The sequence below is a fragment of the Salmo trutta genome, chromosome 3 (assembly GCF_901001165.1).
Source record: "Salmo trutta chromosome 3, fSalTru1.1, whole genome shotgun sequence".
In the NCBI taxonomy this organism is placed as follows: Eukaryota; Metazoa; Chordata; class Actinopteri; order Salmoniformes; family Salmonidae; genus Salmo; species Salmo trutta.
In genome coordinates, this window is record NC_042959.1 from 59682707 (window position 1) to 59706806 (window position 24100).

A 24100-nucleotide genomic window follows, 5' to 3' on the forward strand; every position below is an offset into this window, starting at 1 on the left:
CCCTTGCTTGCTAGCTAGCCAACTATGGCTAACTTACTGTCAAGTCAAACAATGCAGCCAGAATAACAACAAAGTAGCTGCATTTGCATTTGTTTAATCTGTTTTCTAGTGACATGTATTTGGATACATCCATAACAATGAGCTAATGAGGAACGATTTCGCCTGGCATAGAAAATGTGCTCACTCGTCAGGAAACTGTGGTTCAGAGGAGCTAGCCAACAACACAGCTAACACAATCACTTCAAACTGAAGCTGGAAAGACTGCAAACTAGCTGCACTTCGTTTCTTTTTACCAGTTTTTTATTGATAGTTCTTTGTATATATCCATAAAAATGATGCTGATTCATGATTTCATGATTTAGACTCCCGACATATTCATTACTATGGGACAGCTGGAGATCGAATTTGAATATTGAAACAATGTTGCAAATGTTGGAGAGACAGACAGCAATGTTTTTACAAATCTCTGTTGTTGAAAACTAAATGTTAGTCTGACAGAAATGTGAGATAATGTCTAGATGCTTTTTATAGTGGAGATCAAGTTTATATATTGCCTGGCTGGACTAATGAGACAGTGGATTGCGCAGTCAGATGGAACAGAGTAAGTAGGCATTTAACTTGATAGATTTAGCTGGTGGTAACTTGTAGAATAGACAATGGCTGGAATGCAGGTTTTAACCAATCAGCATTCAAGATTGACTCACCTGTTGTATAATCAGCTATACAGTATGGGTTATTGAACTCTCTTACTTTTAGATACAGAGAGAAACTACAATATCTGTTTTACACTATATCACTCTACCCTTCTCTCCCTCAGTCTCTCAGCCAATGACCTCACTTCAGAAGGTGGGCGGAGCTTGGCCAAAGCACTGAAAGACAATAAAATGCTCCGAATTTTCTGGTATGACTTGAATTAACCTCCATTTATGCCTGTCTCATGTTCACAAGACTTGAAAATGTGTATCTGTGTCTTGGAGTACAGTACAGTTTAAATGTGTGTTGTCTTGTTGTAGGTTGGTGCAAAATGAGTTGTCAGATGATGTAGCACCAGACATGGCAGAACTGATCAGATCCAACACGGGTCTATCTCACCTCTGGTAAGGACAGTCTCAACACACTCCCAACAACCAATAATAAAGTTTAGTTTCTGAATTAACCAGAAAGTGAACAAAAGTTATTTCTGAATGTTAATAAAAGTTAGCCGGTTAACCTAGTGATCCCTCTTTGCCACTCTGCACAGGTTAATCAATAATCAGCTGACAGTGGGTGGAATCAGACAGCTGTCAGAGGCTCTCTCCCACAACACATCAATCAAAGAAATCAGGTGAGTATATGCAACTTCACACTCATGCTTGCTTAAAGGCACATTCCGCTATTTTTTTAACCAGGTTAATAATAGTATTTGATATTATCCTTAGATACATTTTTATTTCAACACATCTTTCACCATTTTCACTTTGAAATGGCTGTTGGTCTTTGAATACATTACTGGTTCCTGATTATCATGTGCTCTGTCATCACTCACCCACAGTTTGAAAGGAAACTGTCTTTCTGAAGAGGAAGAGAAGCTGTTTGAGGCTGAGGGAAGGCTACGCTTCCACTGAGGAGACAGAACTGAGCTGAAGCGTGTGTGTGTGTGTGTGTGCGCATGTACATTGGTCACATCTGTTACCGAAACTTAGAGAACCTTTGTTTGTTTTGCGCATACTACATAGGAAATATTTTTACATACTGTATATGTACAGTGCATTCGGAAAGTATTCAGACCCCTTGACTTTTTCCACATTTTGTTACTTCACAGCCTTATTCTAAAACTGATTAAATAGTTTTTTTATACAAATCTACAAATAATACCCCATAATGATAAAGCAAAAACAGGTTTTTAGAAAATGTACTCAGTACTTTGTTGAAACATCTTTGGCAGCGATTACAGCCTCGAGTCTTCTTGGGAATGACGTTACAAGCTTGGCACACCTGTATTTGGGGAGATTCTCCCATTCTTCTCTGCAGATCCTTTCAAGCTCTGTCAGGTTGGATGGGGAGCGTCACTGCACAGCTATTTTCAGGTCTCTCCAGAGATATTAGATCGGGTTCAAGTCCGGGCCCTGGCTGGGCCACTCAAGGACATTCAGAGACTTGTCCCAAAGCCCCTCCTGCATTGTCTTGGCTGTGTGCTTAGGGTCGTTGTCCTGTTGAAAGGTGAACATTCGCCCCAGTCTGAGGTCCCAAGGGCTCTGGAGCAGGTTTTCATCAAGGATCTCTCTGTACTTTGCTCTGTTAATCTTTCCCTCGATTCTGAATAGTCTCAGAGTCCCTGCTGCTGAAAAACATCCCCACAGCATGATGCTGCCACTACCATGCTTCACTGTAGGGATGGTGCAAGGTTTCCTCCAGACATGACGCTTGGCATTCAGGCCAAAGAGTTCAATCTTGCTTTCATCAGACCAGAGAATCTTGTTTCTCATGGTCTGAGAGTCCTTTAGGTGTCTTTTGGCAAACTCCAAGCGGGCTGTCATGTGCCTTTTTACTGGGGAGTGGCTTCTGTCTGGCCACTCTAACATAAAGGTTGTCCTTCTAGAAGGTTCTCCCATCTCCACAGAGGAAATCTGGAGCTCTGTCAAAATGACCATCGGGTTCTTGGTCACCTCTCTGACCAAGGCCCTTCTCCCCCGATTGCTCAGTTTGCCCGGGCAGCCAGGTCTAGGAAGAGTCTTGGTGGTTCCAAACTTTTTCCATTTAAGAATGATGGAGGTCACTGGGTTCTTGGGGACCTTCAACGCTGCAGATTTTTTTTGGTACCCTTCCCCAGATCTTTGTCTCGACACAATCCTGTCTCAGAGCTCTACGGACAATTCCTTCAACACCATGGCTTGGTTTTTGCTCTGAAATGCACTGTCAACTGTGGGACCTTATAAAGACAGGTGTGTGCCTTTCCAAATCATGTCCAATCAATTGAATTTACCACAGGTGGACTCCAATCAAGTTGTAGAAACATCTCAAGGAATATCAATGGAAACAGGATGCACCTGAGCTCAATTTCGAGTCTCATAGCAAAGGGTCTGAATACTTATGTAAATCACTTTGTCATTATGCAGTATTGTGTGTAGCTTGATGAGATGGAAAAAATATTTAAATGTTTTAGAATAAGGCTGTAATGTAACAAAATGTGGGAAAAGGGAAGGGGTCTGAATACTTTCTGAATGCACTGTAGGCTAGGTGCATGTGCACTTGATAGGTGCAAGTTTCCACTAAATTCTCAGCTGCATCTGATTCAGTAATAAATGTCACAAGGTTGTAGTCTCTTGTGGACGGATGCGCTGGGCGACCGAGATTACAAAGGTTGGAGGCTCAATAAACTCGAATGACCTTACTGTGAATATGCACTCTTCAAAATCTCCACTCAGTATTGTTGCTTGTACTTGCACCCCAAAAGTGTACCATCTGGGTTAACTTGGTTGAGTTTACAATAACAGCTTAGACATATGTCAGCCTCACTGACTAAGGTCTACCATACGGGTTGCCATCCCAGATTCTAATAAAATAAATATTTTGTGAGAAAATAAACACATTAATACACCACAGAGTACATCTATAATATCTGGGTAAGTACAAGGTTGTCACTAGGTCTTTCACAGGATTTAGCTATTTAAAGTGAAGTGTAACTTTATAGTTACCAATGAGCAATTTCTATATAATGACTTATTACTCATTACCAAGTGAAAATACCTATAAACAAAAGATGAGCTTCTACTTTAGTGAACGTTATTGCAACATGTAAAATTACATTACAATAATAATAATTTTTATTGTTAGATTAATAATTTGATTAAACAAAGATATAAGCCTACTCAATAACATCAAAATAACTATTCTAGTGGTGACTCAAATCTGTAGCCTATAGTATGGTGAGTAGCCTAGACATCTAGCTAATTTAGCCTAGTTGGCTAGCTGTGCGGTACTGGAATGCATAGCTTTTAATACTGGCATAGAGCAGTAGAGTAGAGGTGATTGCAAAAGTTGCAAACATGGGGGGAAAGGTTTGTAGCCTATGCGCCGGAAAAATGTTGGCCTTTTATAATGGCATTTCATGCAATTCTGCATCATTTTAGATGACTGAAGACTTGAACAGATTTTCTTTTAACCTCACAAATGATCGGAATGACAGCCTACTTTGACACTGACAAGCTGAGAATCTGAGATCAATAAAAACGACCCTGTCTTGAATCCATCAATAACCTAGGCGTGTGGAGACACCCATATTATACAATATGAGGAGGAAATTATAGTCCTAAAAAAGTTTTCCTGTTTCACTGACTCACCCAATGATGCACAGCTCACTCACCCGTGATCGCTGATGCCCTTGTGTAAAACAAAACTGCTGAAATACCGCGAAAGGCCTGTTTTGGCTGCATGTTCACTGATAGATTTGCCGCACGTTCCCAATTGTAGGCGTGCCTTGTGATTTGGCTACACACAATCCACAGCTAGGATATTTTTTTATAATCTATTGATCCTCTGTGTTTAAATTATAGGGCTACTCCTGATGTAGTCTTCTGAATTATTTCATTTCTCTCTGAACAGAGAACAGCCATTCTATAACTTTGGCAAATGTATTTCAATTATCAGGGGTGCTGTGGCACCTCCAGCACCCTTCCCGTGGCTATGATTCTGTAAGGAAATTAATGAAGTGCAATGGTGGAGAGATGAGAGTTGCAAGCTCATGTCTATCAGAGCAGAGAGAGGGAAAGTGAATGTCATTTTAGTTCTGTTGAGAGATACAGGCACACTTCTCTCTCTCACCACAGCAATGGCCACACGTTGGTCTATAGGTATTTGTATTTATTATGGATCCCCATTAGCTGCTGCCTGGGGTCCAGCAAAATTTAGGCAGTTTATACCATTTTAAAAACATTACAATACATTCACAGATTTCACGACACTCTGTGTGCCCCTACTCCACCACTACCACATATCTACAGTACAAAATCCATGTGCACGTGTGTGTATAGTGCGTATGTTATCGTGTGTGTGTGTAAGCATGTGTCTGTGCCTATGTTTGTGCTGCTTCACAGTCCCCGTTGTTCGATAGACAGTTTACAATCCAGGGTTACTCCAAGCAGTTTAGTCTCCTCAACTTGCTCAATTTACACACTATTCATTACAAAATTTAATTGATGTTTAGGGTTTAGTGAATGATCTGTCCCAAATACAATGCTTTAAGTTTTAGACTAACTTATTCCTTGCCTCCCACTCTGTAACTAACTCCAACTCTTTGTTAAGTGTTGCAGTCATTTCAGTCACTGTAGTAGCTGACATGTATAGTGTTGAGTCATGGCTTCACTCAAAGCCAGTGGCATGTCATTTGTAAAGATGGAAAAAAGTAAGGGGGCTTAACTGCTGCCCAGTGGAATTCCTGATTCTACCTGGATTGTGTTGGAGAGGCTTCCATTAAAGAACACCCTCTGTGTTCTGTTAGACAGGTAACTCTTTATCCACAATATAGCAGGGGGTGTAAAGCCATAACACATATATTTTTTACAGCAGCAGACTGTGATCAATAATGTCAAAAGACACACTGAAGTGTAACAAAATGTCCTTCCCTATAAGCATGCTGAAAGTTTGTTGTCAATTTGTTTACTGTAAAATAGCATATCTGGTCAAACACATTTTTTCCCAAAAGTTTACTCAGGGTTGGTAACATGCTGATTGGTTGGCTATTTGAGCGAGTAAAGGGGGCTTTAATATTCTTAGGTAGCGGGATGACTTTTGCTTCCCTTCAAGCCTGAGAGTTCCTCTGTCCAGAGTCTGTGTTCTTTTGCCGATCTTAATCTTTTCTTTTTATTGGCCAGTCTGAGATATGGCTTTTTCTTTGCAACTCTGCCTAGAAGGCCAGCATACCGGAGTCGTCTCTTCACTGTTGATGTTGAGACTGGTGTTTTGCGGGTAGTATTTAATGAAGCTGCCAGTTGAGGACTTGTGAGGCGTCTTTTTCTCAAACTAGTCACTCTAATGTACTTTTCTCTTGCTCAGTTGTGCCTTGAGGCCTCCCACTCCTCTTTCTATTCTGGTTAGAGCCAGTTTAAGCTGTTCTGTGAAGGGAGTAGTACACAGAGTTGTACGAGATCTTCAGTTTCTTGGCAATTTCTCGCATGGAATAGCCTTTATTTCTCAGAACAAGAATAGACTGACGAGTTTCAGAAGAAAGTGCTTTGTTTCTGGCCATTTTGAGCCTGTAATTGAACCCACAAATGCTGATGCTCCAGAAAATAGTCTAAAGAAAGCCAGTTTTATTGCTTCTTTAATCAGAACAAAAGTTTTCAGCTGTGCTAACATAATTGCAAAAGGGTTTTCTAATGATCAATTAGCCTTTTAAAATGCTAAACTTGGATTAGCTAACACAATGTGCCATTGGAACACAGGAGTGATGGTTGCTGATAATGGGCCTCTGTACACCTATGTAGATATTCCATTAAAAATCAGCCGTTTACAGCTACAATAGTCCTTTACAACATTAACAATGTCTACGCCGTATTTCTGATCAATTTGATGTTATTTTAATGGACCAATTTTTTTGCTTTTCTTTCAAAAACAAGGACATTTCTAAGTGACCCCAAACTTTTGAACTGTAGTGTGCTTGGATATGTAGTGTCAGCGTTTGTTGCTGGCATGTCATGCCTAAGTTTACGAGTCTTGCCAATTAAAAAAATCATTAAAGCAGTTGGCAATATCAGTTGCTTTTGTGATGAATGAGCCATCTGATTCAATGAATGATGGAGCTTTCATTGAAGGTGCTCCAAAGCTTTTTACTATCATTCTTTATGTCATTTATCTTTGTTTCATAGTGTAGTTTCTTCTTCTTTTTATTCAGTTTAGTCTCATGATTTCTCAATTTGCAATACGTTTGCCAATCGGTTGTGCAGCCAGACTTATTTGTCATTCCATTTCTCTTATCCCTCTCAACCATATCGGTTTTAAATTCCTCATCAAACCACGGGGATTTAACAGTTTTTACAGTCATTTTCTTAATAGGTGCATGCTTATTTGTAACTGGAATAAGCAATTTCATAAATGTGTCAAGTGCAGTGTCTGTCATTACACACCATGGACCAACAAATATTCTTTACATCAACAACATAGGAATTACTACAAAACTTATTGTATGACCTCTTATACACTATATTAGGCCCAGCCTTTGGAACTTTTTCCTAGATATGGCTACTATATTGTGATCACTACATCAGATGGATCGGGATACTGCTTTCAAGCAAATGACTGCAGCATTCGTAAAGATGTGATCAATACATGTTGATGATTTGATTATTGTGCTGCTTGTAACTATCCTGGTAGGTTGACTGATAATCTGAACCAGGTTACAGTTTGAAGCTTTTTCTTGAGTTGGCAGCTTGATGAAAGTCAGTCAATATTTAAATCACCCAGAAAATATACCTCTCTGTTGATATCACATACATTATCAAGCATTTCACACATGTTATCCAGATACTGACTGTTAGCACCTGGTGGTCTATAGCAGCTTCCCACCAGAATGGGCTTTAGGTGAGGCAGATGAACCTGTAGTCATATTACTTCAACAGTATTTAACATGAGATCCTCTCTAATATTTACAGGAATGTGGTTCTGAATATAAACAGCAACACCTCCACCATTGGCATTTGTCTCTTTTCTGTAATGTTATAACCTTGTATTGCTACCACTGTATCAAGGTATTATCTAAGTCAGTTTCAGAGATAGTCAGAATATGAATGTCATCTGTTACTAGCAAGTTATTGATTTCGTGAACTCTGTCATTATGGTAGGGATTAACTGAGCTGGGTTTGGGTCATTGATAAATGATTGTCTCAACGCAGCCTTATAATGCTGTGAAATGATCCAGGAACCCAAATGATTTGGGTGGATCTCACCCTCCTTATAAAACGTGTGGGACCTCACGCAATACATTTGTATTGGTTTTATTTAATTAAAACAGTGGACAAGACAATCATCTGTAGGCTATGGGCTACTCATGTTAAATTGGCAACAGTAATGCAACACGATGGATCGGATGCTTGAGGAAAAAACGGATTACACAAAAAACATTCAGTCTCAGTAGCAAATTGACATAAATTTGCTACGATGGGTTTGTATCACGTCACACAGGTAGCTAAATCGTATTTTTTATTTGGTTACGAGTGAGTAAGTTTACATGCACAGTAATAATTTGACATTAAACTGATTATGACACTATTATGCATTAGTCATGTAAACACCTTACTCTGCTTATATCGGCGAAAGTTAAAATCGAAGTAAGCATACGCTGATTAAACACCTGGTTTTCTAAGCAATCTTTCAAATTATTAAGACATGTTTGGGAAAGCGTGATTTACCGTGGAGCGATTACAAGTTGCGAAAACCCTATATTAAAAATAAGCAGATAACAGCATGCCAAAAGTGCGGTCGCAGTCCGAGGCGAAATTATGCGCATCCAAGGCTGTTTTTGGTTTCACTTCCTCAAAGAACCAGTACTGTGATCAGTGTTTTTTTTCTCCTGACATTGTTTGAGACAAGACTAGATTCATATTCTAAGAGTCCTGGAGAAACGTTTTGTTATTATCTTGTCGTACGCTATTTAATGGTTTAATTAATAAACAAGACTGGAGTTTGTTTTTGGGAGAGCTCTGGTTCCCGAGTTTTTCCGCGGCGGACTAGGACAGGGCGGCTAAGAACAATGTTATCAAAGGTTCTGACGGTATGTATAGCCAGCCCATATACGTATACCGTACGAGATAGCCTACTATAGATTACTATAATGTATTTTATCCGTACTGTTGGATCATTTTCTCCTAACTGGTTATCTGACTAGAATTCCTTACATTTTCCAGTAAATACAGGCAGCTGAAGCCATGTATATTATGGACTCCAGTGCCGAGGAAGCCGGTGCTGGACTAACGGGCCATGTGTCCACTGTCCAAATGCTCAACTTGCACCGTGAGCTACTGGTTTCTCAGGTGAAGAGCACGCAGTGCATTATGGATAACCTCCTACAAAGTGGTTTTCTGTGTATCGAGGATGCAGAATTGATCCAGCGCGCAGCCACCAAGACTGACCAGGTAATTTGCCATAGGAGGGTTTCAGAGAGGACACATGTCCATTTGGACCACACACATTAAATGGCAAAGTACCCATCACAAAGACATTCTCTTGCATTCACTAATACAGACTAGGCCCTAACTAAAATGGACTAATTGATTTTAAGATAAGAAAATATAAAGACAAGACTTGATTTTGCAATACAATGACATTTGGTATGCTGACAGTATATTACCTGTGAAAAATCCTGTTTGGCCACATTAATCAAAATGTGGGAAGTAATATTAATTAAATATTAATTACTGGTAAGTAAACATGATTGCCATCGTGCAGGTGCATAAAATAGGGAAACTGTTAGCTGCCAAATTATTATTAAATATTGAATCACTGTAAAGTAAATATGATTTACTTATGATTGACATTGCGCAGGTGCGTAAAATCCTGGAATTGGTCCAAAGCAAAGGGGAGCAGGCATGTGAATACTTCCTATATATTCTCTACAAAGTTTATGATGCATACATAGACCTCCAACCATGGCTTAAAGAGATCAACTACCAGCCACCAGACTTCATACGGGACATACCAGTGAAGAACACGGACCCTAGTAAGTATGTCAGTAGACTGTATGGTGCTGCACTTCATATGTGTTATTGGAATTTTACTTAACAATAAAAAATTAAAAATACAGTGCATTGATAATGTAAGCTATTAGAGAATCATGAGGGCAACTACTGTATATTTTGGCTGAATATCAGTGGTTGAGAATCAGACTGCAGTGTATTCTCCCTACCCCTCTTCTCAGTTAGTAGGTACTGTGAGAAGCTGAGGCACGAGCTGGGCCGAGACACACGCTTCATTGCCTCCTACGCCCAGCGAGAGGAAACCCTGCTGGAGGAGCTCTATACAGACACCCTGATGGAGCTCCTGAATGACCGCAATGAGAGCCTGGGCCACCTGGAGGGTCTGGAGCAGCTCCTGGGAGAGCAGGGTGTCTTTAACTCACAGGCAGAGACGGTGCTCATCACAGGGGATGCTGGGGTGGGCAAGTCCATCCTCCTTCAGAAGCTCCAGAGGCTGTGGTCCAAGAGGGAGCTGGAACAGGCAGACGCCATGTTTTTCTTCAAGTTCCGCTGTAGGATGTTCAGCACATTCAAGGAGACAGACGAGATCTCACTGAGGGACCTGCTTTTCAAATACAACTGCTACCCCGACCAGGATGCGGATAATGAGGTGTTCAGCTACATCCTCCGCTTCCCTGAAAAGGTTCTCTTTACGTTTGACGGCTATGATGAGATCCAGGCTGATCTGGACCTGGTGAATGAGCCTGAGGTGGTTTCTCCAGAGGAGAGGACTCACCCCCTTCTGGTGCTCATGAACCTGCTCTGTGGGAAGCTGCTCAATGGTTCCCGGAAGGTCCTGACGGCTCGGACAGGCACCGAGGTCCAGAGCAGGGTGATCCGGAAGAGGGTGGCGCTGCGTGGGTTCTCTCCGGCCCACCTTCAGACCTACACCAACCTGCACTTCAAGGAGCAGGAGCACCGGGACCTGGTCTCAGTCCAGCTGGATGCCAGCCCCCACCTCTGTGGCCTCTGCTCCATCCCCCTCTTCTGCTGGATCGTCTTCAAGAGCTTTAAACACCTGCGCTCAGTCTATGACGACTTTGAGTTGCCAGAGGCTTGCGTGACCCTCACTAATATATTCCTCCTGCTGTCTGAAGTCTTCTTCAGCCGGAGGGCCACTCCCCCACCTGTCCTCCTGAAGAGAAACACCAGGTGCCCCGCTGATACCTTCAGGGCAGGGCTGAGGCCGCTGACAGCCTTCTCCAAGCTGGCTCTGCTGGGCATGGAGAGAGGAGGCTTTGTGTTCGACCAGGAGGAGGTGGCCTCCTGTGGCCTGACTGAGGAGGACCTTCAGGTGGGTTTCCTCCGACCGGTCAGCCGCTACGATGCCTGTGAAAACCCTTCCACCTTTGAGTTCCTTCACCTCACCCTACAGTCCTTCTTGGCTGCATTCTCCCTGGTTCTGGACGAACAGGCCAGCGTAGGAAACATCCTCAAGTTCTTCACCGAGTGCAGCAGGAGGGTCAACACTTCTTGTTTATCGTGTGTCGTCCACTGCATCAGTGGCTCCTCCAAACCCAGGGAAAAGGACCCGTTCAAGACCAACGAGCATCTCCAATATGCCAACCTCTTCCTGTGTGGACTGCTGTCTAAGACCAACGCCGGCTTGCTGGTGCACATGGTTCCTGCAGCGCTACTGAAGAGAAAGCGGGCGGTCCTCAAGTCCTACCTGTCCACCAGCGTGAGGTCCCACCTCCGCGGTTTGCCACTCTACAGCACAGAGCAGGAGGGCAGCAAGGTGCATGTCCTGCCCAACTTCCTGTGGATGCTGCGCTGCATCTTCGAGACAGGAAGTAAAGAGGTGGCCCAGCTGACTGCGAAGGGCATCACAGCTGACTACATCAAGCTGGGCTACTGTAATGTGTTCTCTGGCGACTGCAGTGCCATCAACTTTGTGCTGCAGCACCGGCGGAAGAGGCTAGGGGTGGACATGGACAACAACAACATCAGTGACTATGGGGTCAAGCAGCTCAGGCCTTCATTCAGTAAGATGACCGTGGTGAGGTGAGGAATTCGAATACACGCAGATGGAAACAGTTTGTATTTTATGCCACTGTTTACATGAAAGGTACACTTGTTTACAAAAAAAACATTGGCAAATCATTTCTTACTGCTATAAGAAATACTAGTATAACTAACTATAAAGAATAACTTTTCAGCTAAATTAGTTTTTCCATTTCAGATTGTGTGTCAATCAGATCTCAGACAGCAGCATTGAGGTACTGGCTGAGGAGCTTATCAAACACAGAGTGGTGGAGGTTCTGGGGTGAGTCAGTGTCTATCAGGGTCAACTTGCCTGTCAAACTTTAGTACTGTATTGTGCTGTATGACAAAATTCCTACGACGTGACTGTGACTGTCTTTCTGTTGTCTTGATTTGACAGACTTTACAATAATCACATTACGGACATCGGAGCCAAGCTAATCGCTCATATCATTGAGGAATGTCCAAAGTTAAGAGTTGTCAAGTATGTAAATGAATATGTCCAATCAATTATATAATTACTTGTTTATAAATGAAAATGTTTATTTTTGGCACTTTGATTTGTTCAAAGGCTTGGCAGCAACAAGTTCACCAGTGTGGGTGGCAGGTATCTGGCCAGTGCCATTCAGAAGAGCTCATCTATCTTTGACGTGGGGTAAGTGCACTATTACAATTCTTAAAAAAAAAAAATGGATCAGAGTGCATGAGATGGATTGTTCCTGTTTTTCAGAATGTGGGGGAACAGCATTGGTGATGAAGGAGCAAGAGCATTCGCAGAGGCCCTGAGGAATCACCCAAGTCTTACCAACCTCAGGTGAGATGGATGGCAAGAAATGTCCTCGTTATCAATTCTCTGAATAAGTACAGTTGAAGTCAGAAGTTTACATACACCTTAGCCAAATACATTTAAACTCAGTATTTCACAATTCCTGACATTTAATCTGAGTAAAAATTCTCTGTCTTAGGTCAGTAAGGATCACCACTTTATTTTAAGAATGTGAAATGTCAGAATAATAGTAGAGAGAATGATTTATTTCAGCTTTTATTTCTTTCATCACGTTCTCAGTGGGTCAGAAGTTTACATACACTCAATTAGTATTTGGTAGCATTGCCTTCTTATTCTATGGGATTGAGGTTAGGGCTTTGTGATTGCCACTCCAGTACCTTGACTTTGTTGTCCTTAAGCCATTTTGCCACAACTTTGGAAGTATGCTTGGGGTCATTGTCCATTTAGAAGACCCATTTGCGACCAAGCTTTAACTTCCTGACTGATGTCTTGAGATGTTGCTTCAATATATCCACATCATTTTCCTACCTCATGATGCCATCTATATTGTGAAGTGCACCAGTCCCTCCTGCAGCAAAGCACCCACACAACATGATGCTGCCACCCCCATGCTTCACGGTTAGGATGGTGTTCTTCGGCTTGCAAGCGTCCCCTTTTTTCCTCCAAACATAATGATGGTCATTATGGCCAAACAGTTCTATTTTTGTTTCATCAGACCAGAGGAAATTTCTCCAAAGGTATGATATTTGTCCCCATGTGCAGTTGCAAACTGTAGTCTGGCTTTTTTAAGGCGGTTTTGGAGCAGTGGCTTCTTCCTTGCTGAGCGCCCTTTCAGGTTATGTCAATATAGGACTTGTTTTACTGTGAATATAGATACTTTTGTACCTGTTTCTTCCAGCATCTTCACAAGGTCCTTTGCTGTTGTTCTGGGATTGATTTGCACTTTTCGCACCAAAGTACGTTCATCTCTAAGAGACAGAACGCGTCTCCTTCCTGAGCGGTATGACGGCTGCGTGGTCCCATGGTGTTTATACTTGCGTACTATTGTTTGTACAGATGAACGTGGTACCTTCAGGCGTATGGAAATTGCTCCCAAGGATGAACCAGACTTGTGGAGGTCTACAATTGCTTTTCTGAGGTCTTGGCTGATTTCTTTTGATTTTTCTATGATATCAAGCAAAGAGGTACTGAGTTTGAAGGTAGGCCTTGAAATACATCCACAGGTACACCTCCAATTGACTCAAATCATGTCAATTAGCCTATCAGAAGCTTCTAAAGCCATGACATCACTTTCTGGAATTTTCCAAGCTGTTTAAAGGCACAGTCAACTTAATGTATGTAAACTTCTGACCCACTGTATTTGTGATACAGGGAATTATAAGTGAAATAATCTGTCTGTAAACAATTGTTGGAAAAATTACTTGTGTCATGCACAAAGTAGATGTCCTAACCGACTTGCCAAAACTATAGTTTGTTAACAAGAAATTTATGGAGTGGTTGAAAAACGAGTTTTAATGACTCCAACATAAGTGTATGTAAACTTCTGACTTCAACTGTGTGGCACTGATTGTGCCATGTCTTTTTCAGTTCTCCCAAAACTGTGGTTAAGGTCAGAAATAAGGAAGTATAACCCATTGGTGTATAATTTTACGCACATGTAGCTACAGTATGGGTTACTGAACTCCCTTACTCACAAACACTGAAACTACAGCATCTATTTTACAGTATCACTCTGCGTCATAGTAATATCATTACCTAAAGTAATACAGTATACTTATGTATTACTAATAGTAATTATATTTCTATGCTCTTCTCTCCCTTAGCCTCTCAGCCAATGGCATCACTTCAGAAGGTGGGAGGAGCTTGGCCGAAGCACTGAAAGGCAACACAATGCTCAGAATCTTCTGGTAGGACAATCTTATTCATACATCAAATTTCTGTGACAGTATGTGTCTCTGTATATTTAATGTGTATTTGTGCTTTGGAGTTAACACAGTTTAAATGTGTGTTGTCTTGTTGTAGGTTGGTGCAAAATGAGTTGTCAGATGATGTAGCACCAGACATGGCAGAACTGATCAGATCCAACACGGGTCTATCTCACCTCTGGTAAGGCCAGTCTCAACACACTCCCAACAACCAATAATAAAGTTTAGCTTCAGAATTAACCAGAAAGTGAACAAAAGTTATTTCTGAATGTTAATAAAAGTTAGCCGGTTAACCTAGTGATCCCTCTGTGCCACTCTGCACAGGTTAATCAATAATCAGCTGACAGTGGGTGGAATCAGACAGCTGTCAGAGGCTCTCTCCCACAACACATCACTCAAAGAGATCAGGTGAGCGTACGCAATGTCGCTCACTTAAAGGCACATTACTAAATAAATTTGTATCACGTTAATAATAGTATTTGATATATTCCTTAGATACATTTTTATTTCAACACATCTTTCACCATTTTCACTTTGTAATGGCTGTGGGTCTTTGAATACATTACTGGTTCCTGATTATCATGTACTCTGTCATCACTCACCCACAGTTTGAAAGGGAACTGTCTTTCTGAAGAGGAAGAGAAGCTGTTTGAGGCTGAGGGAAGGCTACGCTTCCACTGAGGAGACAGAACTGAGCTGGAGAGTGTGTAGATTGGTCTCGTCTGTTACCGAAACGTAGAAGTTCTTTGTGTATTTTCTTGCATACTACATTTGGTAAATATTTGAACATACTGCATTAGCTAGGTTATTCTGGCATATGGGTAAAAGTCTTGACCCATAAAAACACTTCCCTCAGTCATATTTGTCCATAATGAATGTCTTTGTATTTAGGGATTTGAAACCGGAGGTGCCGTTCTCAGAGAGGAAGTCTTTAATGTAACTTTTTTACTAGCTCGACTTTAGTTTGAAACAAATCAACTTATATAGTAAGGGCAAACTGTCCCTTGTTTAAGCACTTTCAGTTAACCACGGAACATCTTATCATTATGCAAAGCAAATCCATTGTTTTAATCCAGCTTCTACCCCAAGCCATAAGACTGCTGAACAATTAATCAAATGGTCACTGGACTATTACATTGACCCCCCCCCCCCCATTTGTTTTGTACATTGCTGCTACTCGCTGTTTATTATCTATGCCTAGTCACTTCACCCCTACCTATGTGTACAAATGACCTCTAACCTGTACCCCTGCACACTGACTCGGTACCGGTACCCCCTATATATAGCCTCGTTATTGTGTTACTTTTTATCATTTTTAACTTTAGTTTATTTGGTAAATATTTTCTTAACTCTTCTTGAACTGCACTGTTGGTTAAGGGCTTGTAAGTAAGAATTTCATGGTAAGGTCTACACTTGTTGTATTCGGCGCATGTGACAAATAAAGTTTGATTTGATTTGAAGCTGCTTTTGCTGACCAAAGGAAATGCATTACTGGTGCTGAATTACAGTATTGAATTTCTCCTGCACCACAACAACAGAGCACTGTGTAAATAAACTGAATAAACTGAGCACTGTGTAAATAAACTGAATTTGATGTGGTGGCTGCAAGTAACTGGAGACTAGGCCACTGCTCTCAAACCTTTCTTATCATCAACTCTCACCCCTCTGATTTCTCTGCCTCGTTCCCTTGTTCTTGTATACTGGCCAGAACTGTAACTGTATGACACATACAGACAGTCATGTTATGGTCAGTTTGTGGTCATGGTGACTAATGAATATAGATTAGCAGGCGATGATAGGAACAAACAAATAGCGGAAGACAGGACAATACACAACTTCCATATACACTACAGGTCAAAAGTTTTAGAACACCTACTCATTCAAGGGTTTTGTCAATTGTACCGCAGAAATGGAACCTAAATCACAGAGGATAGATGTGGTGGCAGCTGCAGATAAATACCTGGGTGCCCCCCCACACATTTAAAAAAATATATATACAGTACCAGTCAAAGGTTTGGACACACCTACTCATTCAAGGGTTTTTCTGAATTTTTAAAATCATTTTCTACATTGCATAATAATAGTGAAGACATCAAAATGATGAAATAACACATATGGAATCATGTAGTAACCAAAAAAGTGTTAAACAAATCCAAGTCTATTTTATATTTGAGATCCTTCAAACAGCCACCCTTTTCCTTCAATGACAGCTTTGCACACTCTTGGCATTCTCTCAACTAGTTTCATGAGGTAGTCACCTAGAACGCGTTTCAATTAACAGGTGTGCCTTCAGTTAATTTGTGGAATTTCTTTCCTTTTTAATGCGTTTGAGCCAATCAGTTGTGTTGTGACAAGGTTGGGGTGGTATACAGAAAGAAGATAGCCCTATTTGGTAAAAGACCAAGAACAGCTCAAATAAGCAAAGAGAAATGACAGTCCATCATTACTTTAAGACGTGAATGTCAGTCAATACGGAAAATGTAAACATCTTTGAAAGTGTAATCAAGTGCAGTCGCAAAAACCATCAAGCACTATGATGAAACTGGCTCTCATGAGGACCGCCACAGGAAAGGAAGACCCAGAGTTACCTCTGCTGCAGAGGATAAGTTCATTAGAGTTATCAGCCTCAGAAATTGCAGCCCAAATAAATGCTTCACAGAGTTCAAGTAACAGACACATCACAACATCAATTGTTCAGAGGAGACTGTGTGAATCAGGCCTTCATGGTTGAATTGCTGCAAATAAACCACTACTAAAGGACACCAATAAGAAGAGACTTGCTTGGGCCAAGAAAAACGAGCAATGGACATTAGACCAGTGGAAATCTGTCCTTTGGTCTGATCAGTCCAAATTTGAGATTTCTGGTTCCAACCGCCGTGTCTTTGTGGGATGCGGTGTGGGTGAACGGATGATCTCCACATGTGTATTTCCCAATATAAAGCATGGAGGAGGAGGTGCTATGGTGTGGGGGTGCTTTGCTGGTGACACTGTCTGTGATTTATTTAGAATTCAAGGCACACTTAACCAGCATGGCTACCACAGCATTCTGCAGCAATACGCCATCCCATCTGGTTTGGGCTTAGTGGGACTATCATTTGTTTTTCAACAGAACAATGACCCAACAGGCTGTGTAAGGGCTATTTTACCAAGAAGAAGAGGGATGGAGTGCTGCATCAGATGACCTGGCCTCCACAATCACCCGACCTCACCCAAATTGAGGTGGTTTGGGATGAGTCAGTCTGCGGCGTGAAGGAAAAGCAGCCAACACGTGCTCAGCACATGTGGGAACTCCTTCAAAATGGTTGGAAAAGCATTCCAGATGAAGCTGGTTGAGAGAATGCCAAGAGTGTGCAAAGCTGTCATCAAGGCAAATGGTGGCTATTTTAAAAATCTCTAAATATAAAATATATTTTGATTTGTTTAACACTTTTTTGGTTACTACATGATTCCATATGTGTTATTTTATAGTTGATGTCTTCACTATTATTCTACAATGTAGAACATAATAAAATAAAGAAAAGGCCTTGAATGAGTTGGTGTTCTAAAACTTTTGACCGGTAGAGTAACTTTTTCAATGACTGCTGAGAAAGCTTCTGCCATAATGCATTGAAAGTGAAACACTCATCTACCAAGACACACTGTAAGTCACACTAGTCCAATTAAAAGAATGTACTCCAAAGGTTTTGCTCTTTTAATTTCATATTCTGTACACATTTTTACATAAATGGAATGTTATAACATACTGTATGTCTAAATAGTTTCTAAAATAACATTTCTAGTTATGTACTGTTGGCCTGTCTCTGAAGTACCTCAGGAGGTATAACCCAAATAAAAATAGTTTCCTTCACCTCTCAACTATTACATGAATGCCCTACTACACCTCCACATTCATTCAAGCAAGCTCATCCCCAACTAATAATCATCTACAGTATGTTCGCTGTCACGGTATATTATAGTATCATGAACGGAACATCAAGTATAGCTACCTGATGACATGTGTGTTCTCTAACACATCCCGCATTCATATATGTTGACTGTTTTCAACACTGCATCCTCACAAGTCCATCCATATGGCGCTTTTCAACACGGTAGATTTGGATAGACATCGGTCCAATTGGATTGATATGGGCTCAAATTGGCAAGTGTAGCATAAGCAGCAAACCAAAACATTTACACAAAATGACCATATAAGCCCCTTCCTTTACCACTGGCCTGACATCCAAACGGAAACATATCGAAATCAGTTTAGGTGGTAGGTTGCCTCCCCACTCGCCCCCCAAAGAAACCCAAACATCCAAAATAAAAGACTAACAAAACTGAAATGGCGGGGGAAATATGTTTTAAAACTGATTCTAGCTACAGTAGCTCATACAAGGCTGTTCTGCTAGGCTAGCTAGGGAGGATCCTCGTGCTACACACATACCCATGACAATAAGGGAATATTGTACACATACAGTAGTATGCTTCACAATCGTGAGCCATTCGACAACATTTAAAAATCACATTTCTTACAGTACAGTAGCCATGGAACAAACCATGCGGTGAGACCAGACATTCTAGTTTCTCCTTCACTGACGTGCAATGAGGAGAAACTCCCATCTGGATTTAGATCACACTTTATTAGCTATAGTACATGATGACAAATGGGGAATTCCAAAGTGCTTTATGCCTCGCTGTACTTCTTGAAAAATAAATTGTTAGCAGCACGTTAGCAGCACTTTTGGAGAAACCACAGTTAATATGGTGTAACTGACCCAGTAGCCATGGTAACACTATCTTTAGTATATCCACACCATAATACCCAGATCCCCTATAAATGCTCTTTGTTAAGTTGTCTGACTGGTCGTTACTAGTTTGAATTGGGCAACCAATATAAATACTATTGATCTTATTCCTAGATATGTCATAATAATATACTATAGTCTAAAATCTCTAAACTGTGGACATTGAAAAACCTCCACAATGATTGTGAAAAGCATAGCCAATAAAGCCTTTTGTCTTATTCATTGAATTTGTCTATCAGTTTCTTACTCTGCCCTTATTCGCAACCCAATGGTGAAGATGAAGGTCTAGTATACTAGTTAGCAGCGCATCCTGGGAAAGCTTTCAAAACATTAAAGAGAACAACATCAAGGCCTTGTTTAAATATTACAACCCAGGGTTGCTGGAAGATGAAATGTATTAGTGTAAAACACTCAAACACACTGAGAAAGTGTTGGAGGATCCAACATTCTAATGATAACTTTTTTGAATATATCAGTCTTCCCCTTATTCTAATTGGCTTTGGCATGGAGCTCCAGCAATCGCCTACTTCCTGCCCCGCCCTCTCACCTCTACTGTGATAGGCTGATTGGTTGATTGGTAGATGATTATGATTGGGTAAAAAGTGTGCTATCTCAGGCAGCTATTTGAAACTGCACTGAAATGGACAAACATGAATAGAAGACATAGTTGTTCATGTCATTCTCTTTGCATTAAGGCCCGACTTAGTTTCACTATAACTCACACATATACATACACAGATATGCAATTACACCATTATGTCAAATCTGCACACTTAAAATAAAATCATTTGCATAATAATAACTGCTAAGTCTCATGATGATAAATAAAGATTACAAGTCAAAGTGAGTGAGTGAGAGAAGAGGATGGGTGTGTGAACCCTGTAGAAGGCTAGAGTATTTACACCACATAATGTCACCGGGCCCCTGGGGAAGGGGGATATCTGTTCTGGGGTCAGCACAATATAGCTTGGATGCCAAATGAATTGATCCTCTTCACAAGTGCCAAACTGAAGATGTACAGTAAAACAATTGTGAAACATAGTAATTCAGTTGGGATCCAGGCTAAGCACAGAGAGCCTTATGTCCCAGACAGACAGCTATTGCTGCTACAAAAACTAAGATGAACGTTCTCACTTCAGAGAAGTGCCTGCTGGGAGTTGTAGTTGCCACTAGCTGAGCCACGCACTTCTGGTAGCACAGTCCAGTTCACGTCTTGTTGCTACCACAGAGGCATTGAGGGGTTGTGAGTTAGATAGCTAGTCAGGGGAAAGGAGAGAGCGGGACAGCATATAGCAGGGCACTTCTAATTTCAGTGTGGCTAGCAGCCAGGGCCAGTTCCAGTTCCAGTCATGTCCCAGTGGAGTAAAGGTTAGAGTTAAGCAGAGTTTCACATTCAGCTGAGTCTGGCTCTCTGCTGGGTCTCTCTCCATCTGTCCACATCCAGTCAACAACACACAGGGGGAAGGGCTAGGGAGGGAGGATATAGTATAGACTCATACCTGACCTCCCGCCCTCTGTCCCCCACCTACCAATCACACGGTTCTGTTCTGTTGTCTTGACTCTGCCCTGGTAGGTCATTAGGATCCGAAGGTGAAGGCACTGGTAGACACAGTTGGTGAGGAGGGGGAAAGAGGGGTATGAGGACTGACTTCCCCTTGCTCCCTTTCGGGGAGCAAGCTGAGGGGTCAGCTTGCTCCCCGAAATGTCCAGGTCTACAATCACTCTGACCAAACAGATGGGAGGAGACCTGGATCTGCTGTCCAATAACACAGGTGGAGGGAATTCCAAGTCGCAGCAGCCCTGGAGCTCAGCCAACCACAGCAGCTCAATCACTGGGGCATGGCCAATGGCATGGAATGCAAAACATCTGTGGGTGGCATATACAGCTGTTTCATTGATGCGGCAGAGAGTGAGAGGGCATGTTGAGAGCAACAGTTTTTCCTGATTGGATAGTTGTGCAACAGAGGTGTTGTGTCTTCCCCTCAACATCAGGTTGGCAGATAAGCATGTCGGTCTGTCTGTCGATCGGTCTGTCTGTCTTTGAGGACAAAGCAGAGGTTGGTTGTGTTTGTGAGTGTGTATTTGTGAGTTTGTGTGTCTGTGTCTGTCTGGTCTTGTCTTGGAGCAGATTGTGTGTGTGTGAAGATAAATAGATAGATCAGCATTAAATGTAGTTTCCCTGAAGATTGCTTTTAATGAGTTTTGGCACACTGCGGTTCTTGACTGGTTTGAGTTGAGGTGTGTTGAGGGCTGTTGAGAGGTACTGGAGGTGGTGGGGGTAGAGGGGTAGGGTCAGGGTGAGGTGTGTTGAGGGCTGTTGAGAGGTACTGGAGGTGGTGGGGGTAGAGGGGTAGGGTCAGGGTGAGGTGTGTTGAAGGCTGTTGAGAGGTACTGGAGGTGGTGGGGGTAGAGGGGTAGGGTCAGGGTGAGGTGTGTTGAGGGCTGTTGAGAGGTACTGGAGGTGATGGGGGTAGAGGGGTAGAGGGGTAGGGTCAGGATGAGGTGTGTTGAGGGCTGTTGAGAGGTACTGGAGGTGATGGGGGTAGAGGGGTAGGGTCAGGGTGAGGTGTGTTGAAGACTGTTGAGAGGTACTGGAGGTGGTGGGGGTAGAGGGGTAGGGTCAGGGTGAGGTGTGTTGAGGGCTGTTGAGAGGTGCTGGAGGTGGTGGGGGTAGAGGGGTAGGGTCAGGGTGAGGTGTGTTGAGGGCTGTTGAGAGGTACTGGAGGTGGTGGGGGTAGAGGGGTAGGGTCAGGGTGAGGTGTGTTGAGGGCTGTTGAGAGGTACTGGAGGTGATGGGGTAGAGGGGTAGGGTCAGGATGAGGTGTGTTGAGGGCTGTTGAGAGGTACTGGAGGTGGTGGGGGTAGAGGGGTAGGGTCAGGGTGAGGTGTGTTGAGGGCTGTTGAGAGGTACTGGAGGTGGTGGGGGTAGGGTCAGGGTGAGGTGTGTTGAGAGGTACTGGAGGTGGTGGGGGTAGGGTCAGGGTGAGGTGTGTTGAGGGCTGTTGAGAGGTACTGGAGGTGGTGGGGGTAGAGGGGTAGGGTCAGGGTGAGGTGTGTTGAGGGCTGTTGAGAGGTACTGGAGGTGATGGGGATAGAGGGGTAGGGTCAGGGTGAGGTGTGTTGAGGGCTGTTGAGAGGTACTGGAGGTGGTGGGGGTAGAGGGGTAGGGTCAGGGTGAGGTGTGTTGAGGGCTGTTGAGAGGTACTGGAGGTGGTGGGGGTAGAGGGGTAGGGTCAGGGTGAGGTGTGTTGAGAGATACTGGAGGTGATGGGGATAGAGGGGTAGGGTCAGGGTGAGGTGTGTTGAGGGCTGTTGAGAGGTACTGGAGGTGATGGGGGTAGAGGGGTAGGGTCAGGGTGAGGTGTGTTGAGAGGTACTGGAGGTGATGGGGGTAGGGTCAGGGTGAGGTGTGTTGAAGGCTGTTGAGAGGTACTGGAGGTGGTGGGGGTAGAGGGGTAGGGTCAGGGTGAGGTGTGTTGAAGGCTGTTGAGAGGTACTGGAGGTGATGGGGATAGAGGGGTAGGGTCAGGGTGAGGTGTGTTGAGGGCTGTTGAGAGGTACTGGAGGTGGTGGGGGTAGAGGGATAGGGTCAGGGTGAGGTGTGTTGAGGGCTGTTGAGAGGTACTGGAGGTGGTGGGGATAGAGGGGTAGGGTCAGGGTGAGGTGTGTTGAGGGCTGTTGAGAGGTACTGGAGGTGGTGGGGATAGAGGGGTAGGGTCAGGGTGAGGTGTGTTGAGGGCTGTTGAGAGGTACTGGAGGTGGTGGGGGTAGAGGGGTAGGGTCAGGGTGAGGTATGTAGAGAGCTGTTGAGAGGCACTGGAGGTGATGGGGGTAGAGGGGTAGGGTCAGGGTGAGGTGTGTTGAGGGCTGTTGAGAGGTACTGGAGGTGATGGGGGTAGAGGGGTAGGGTCAGGGTGAGGTGTCAGTTCTGTACTGGCCACAGAGTCACAGTGTGTCTGTCCAGTAGTCTCCTAGGCAACGGGGAAGGGGAGGGGATTCACATTGAGGAATGTTGTTATTGGAGCAGATCACTCTTCTTATTGAGGGAGTAAGAAACCTGCAGAGATGAAAAACATCAGAAATCTGAATATACTGAGGGCTAACATGTGATGCTGAAACAGAACAATAGAAAGAAAGAACTCGACTGAACTAAATGGTATAATACTGTATCATATTTTTCCTGTTTTGTGTCAATACAATACAACATTTGTTTGGGGAACTCTACGGTGGAAACGTTTCCCACAGAATATTAAAGTGACTTATCACAGTAATGCCTTAATATCAACAACACTCAGTAAATGTGGAATTTACCTGTGGAGAAAAGTAGTGAGGCCCTTTAGTCTGAGGGATGTTCTGGACACGATCTGTTCACCTCAAACCACTCATCAATACAGCTGACAGAGAGAACAGGAGACACAGTCAGGAAGAACATAGCACATACTACATACAGTGCATTAGGAAAGTATTCAGACTCCTTGACTTTTTCCGCATTTGTTTACGTTACAGACTTATTCTAAAATGGATGAAATACATCTACACACAAAGTGGAAACAGGTTTTTATATATTTTTTCAAATTTATAAAAAATAAAAAACAGAAATACCTTATATACATAAGTATTCAGACCCTTTGCTATGAGACTCGAAATTGAGCTCAGGTGCATCCTGTTTCTATTGATCATGCTTGAGATGTTTCTATAACTTGATTGGAGTTCAGCTATGGTGAATTCAATTGATTGGACATGATTTGGAAAGGGACACACCTGTCTATATAAGGTCCCACAGTTGACAGTGCATGTCAGAGCAAAAACCAAGCCATGAGGTCGAATGAATTGACCGTAGAGCTCCCCTCTCTCTCCAGATGAAATCTCGCGTCTTGTGACGGCCGGCCGCCCAACAACCTGCCCACTTGACCCTAT

At 42.7% G+C, this 24100-nt stretch overlaps 3 protein-coding genes and 1 long non-coding RNA gene across 5 annotated transcripts in view; 2 read left to right on the forward strand and 2 right to left on the reverse strand.

The window, feature by feature from the left end:
• LOC115181759 (toll-like receptor 13) overlaps positions 1 to 4495 on the reverse strand; it is a 30710-nt gene extending 26215 nt beyond the window's left edge. The window contains exon 1 of the mRNA XM_029743555.1: positions 4320 to 4495. The gene's annotated coding sequence lies outside the window, so the exon portion shown is untranslated. The remainder of the gene's footprint in view (positions 1 to 4319) is intronic.
• Positions 988 to 1633, forward strand: LOC115181826 (uncharacterized). The gene is made up of 3 exons (XR_003873508.1): positions 988 to 1097; positions 1241 to 1324; positions 1532 to 1633. It is a non-coding gene; the product is annotated as an uncharacterized LOC115181826 (long non-coding RNA).
• A 3833-nt stretch (positions 4496 to 8328) lies between the features above and the next one.
• Positions 8329 to 16053, forward strand: nod1 (nucleotide-binding oligomerization domain containing 1). 2 transcript variants are annotated; one of them, XR_003873501.1, is made up of 13 exons: positions 8329 to 8743; positions 8877 to 9104; positions 9514 to 9688; positions 9887 to 11708; positions 11887 to 11970; positions 12088 to 12171; positions 12259 to 12342; positions 12418 to 12501; positions 14298 to 14381; positions 14497 to 14580; positions 14724 to 14807; positions 15008 to 15327; positions 15660 to 16053. XR_003873501.1 is itself a non-coding variant. In XM_029743553.1 (12 exons), the coding sequence occupies exons 2-12, from the start codon at positions 8898 to 8900 to the stop codon at positions 15078 to 15080; spliced, it is 2865 nt and encodes a 954-aa protein (XP_029599413.1). In that variant the 5' UTR covers positions 8329 to 8743; positions 8877 to 8897; the 3' UTR covers positions 15081 to 15507. The 2 variants fall into 2 exon arrangements, 1 of the variants encoding a protein (XP_029599413.1); XM_029743553.1 differs by lacking the exon at positions 15660 to 16053 and having other exon boundaries at positions 15008 to 15507.
• Positions 16054 to 18067: 2014 nt separating this feature from the next.
• LOC115181785 (E3 ubiquitin-protein ligase znrf2-like) overlaps positions 18068 to 24100 on the reverse strand; it is a 73986-nt gene continuing 67953 nt past the window's right edge. The window contains exons 3-4 of the mRNA XM_029743556.1: positions 23495 to 23577; positions 18068 to 23240 (exon numbers count right to left, since the gene is read on the reverse strand). Coding sequence (XP_029599416.1) covers positions 23520 to 23577 — 58 coding nt within the window. The 3' untranslated portion in view covers positions 18068 to 23240; positions 23495 to 23519. The remainder of the gene's footprint in view (positions 23241 to 23494; positions 23578 to 24100) is intronic.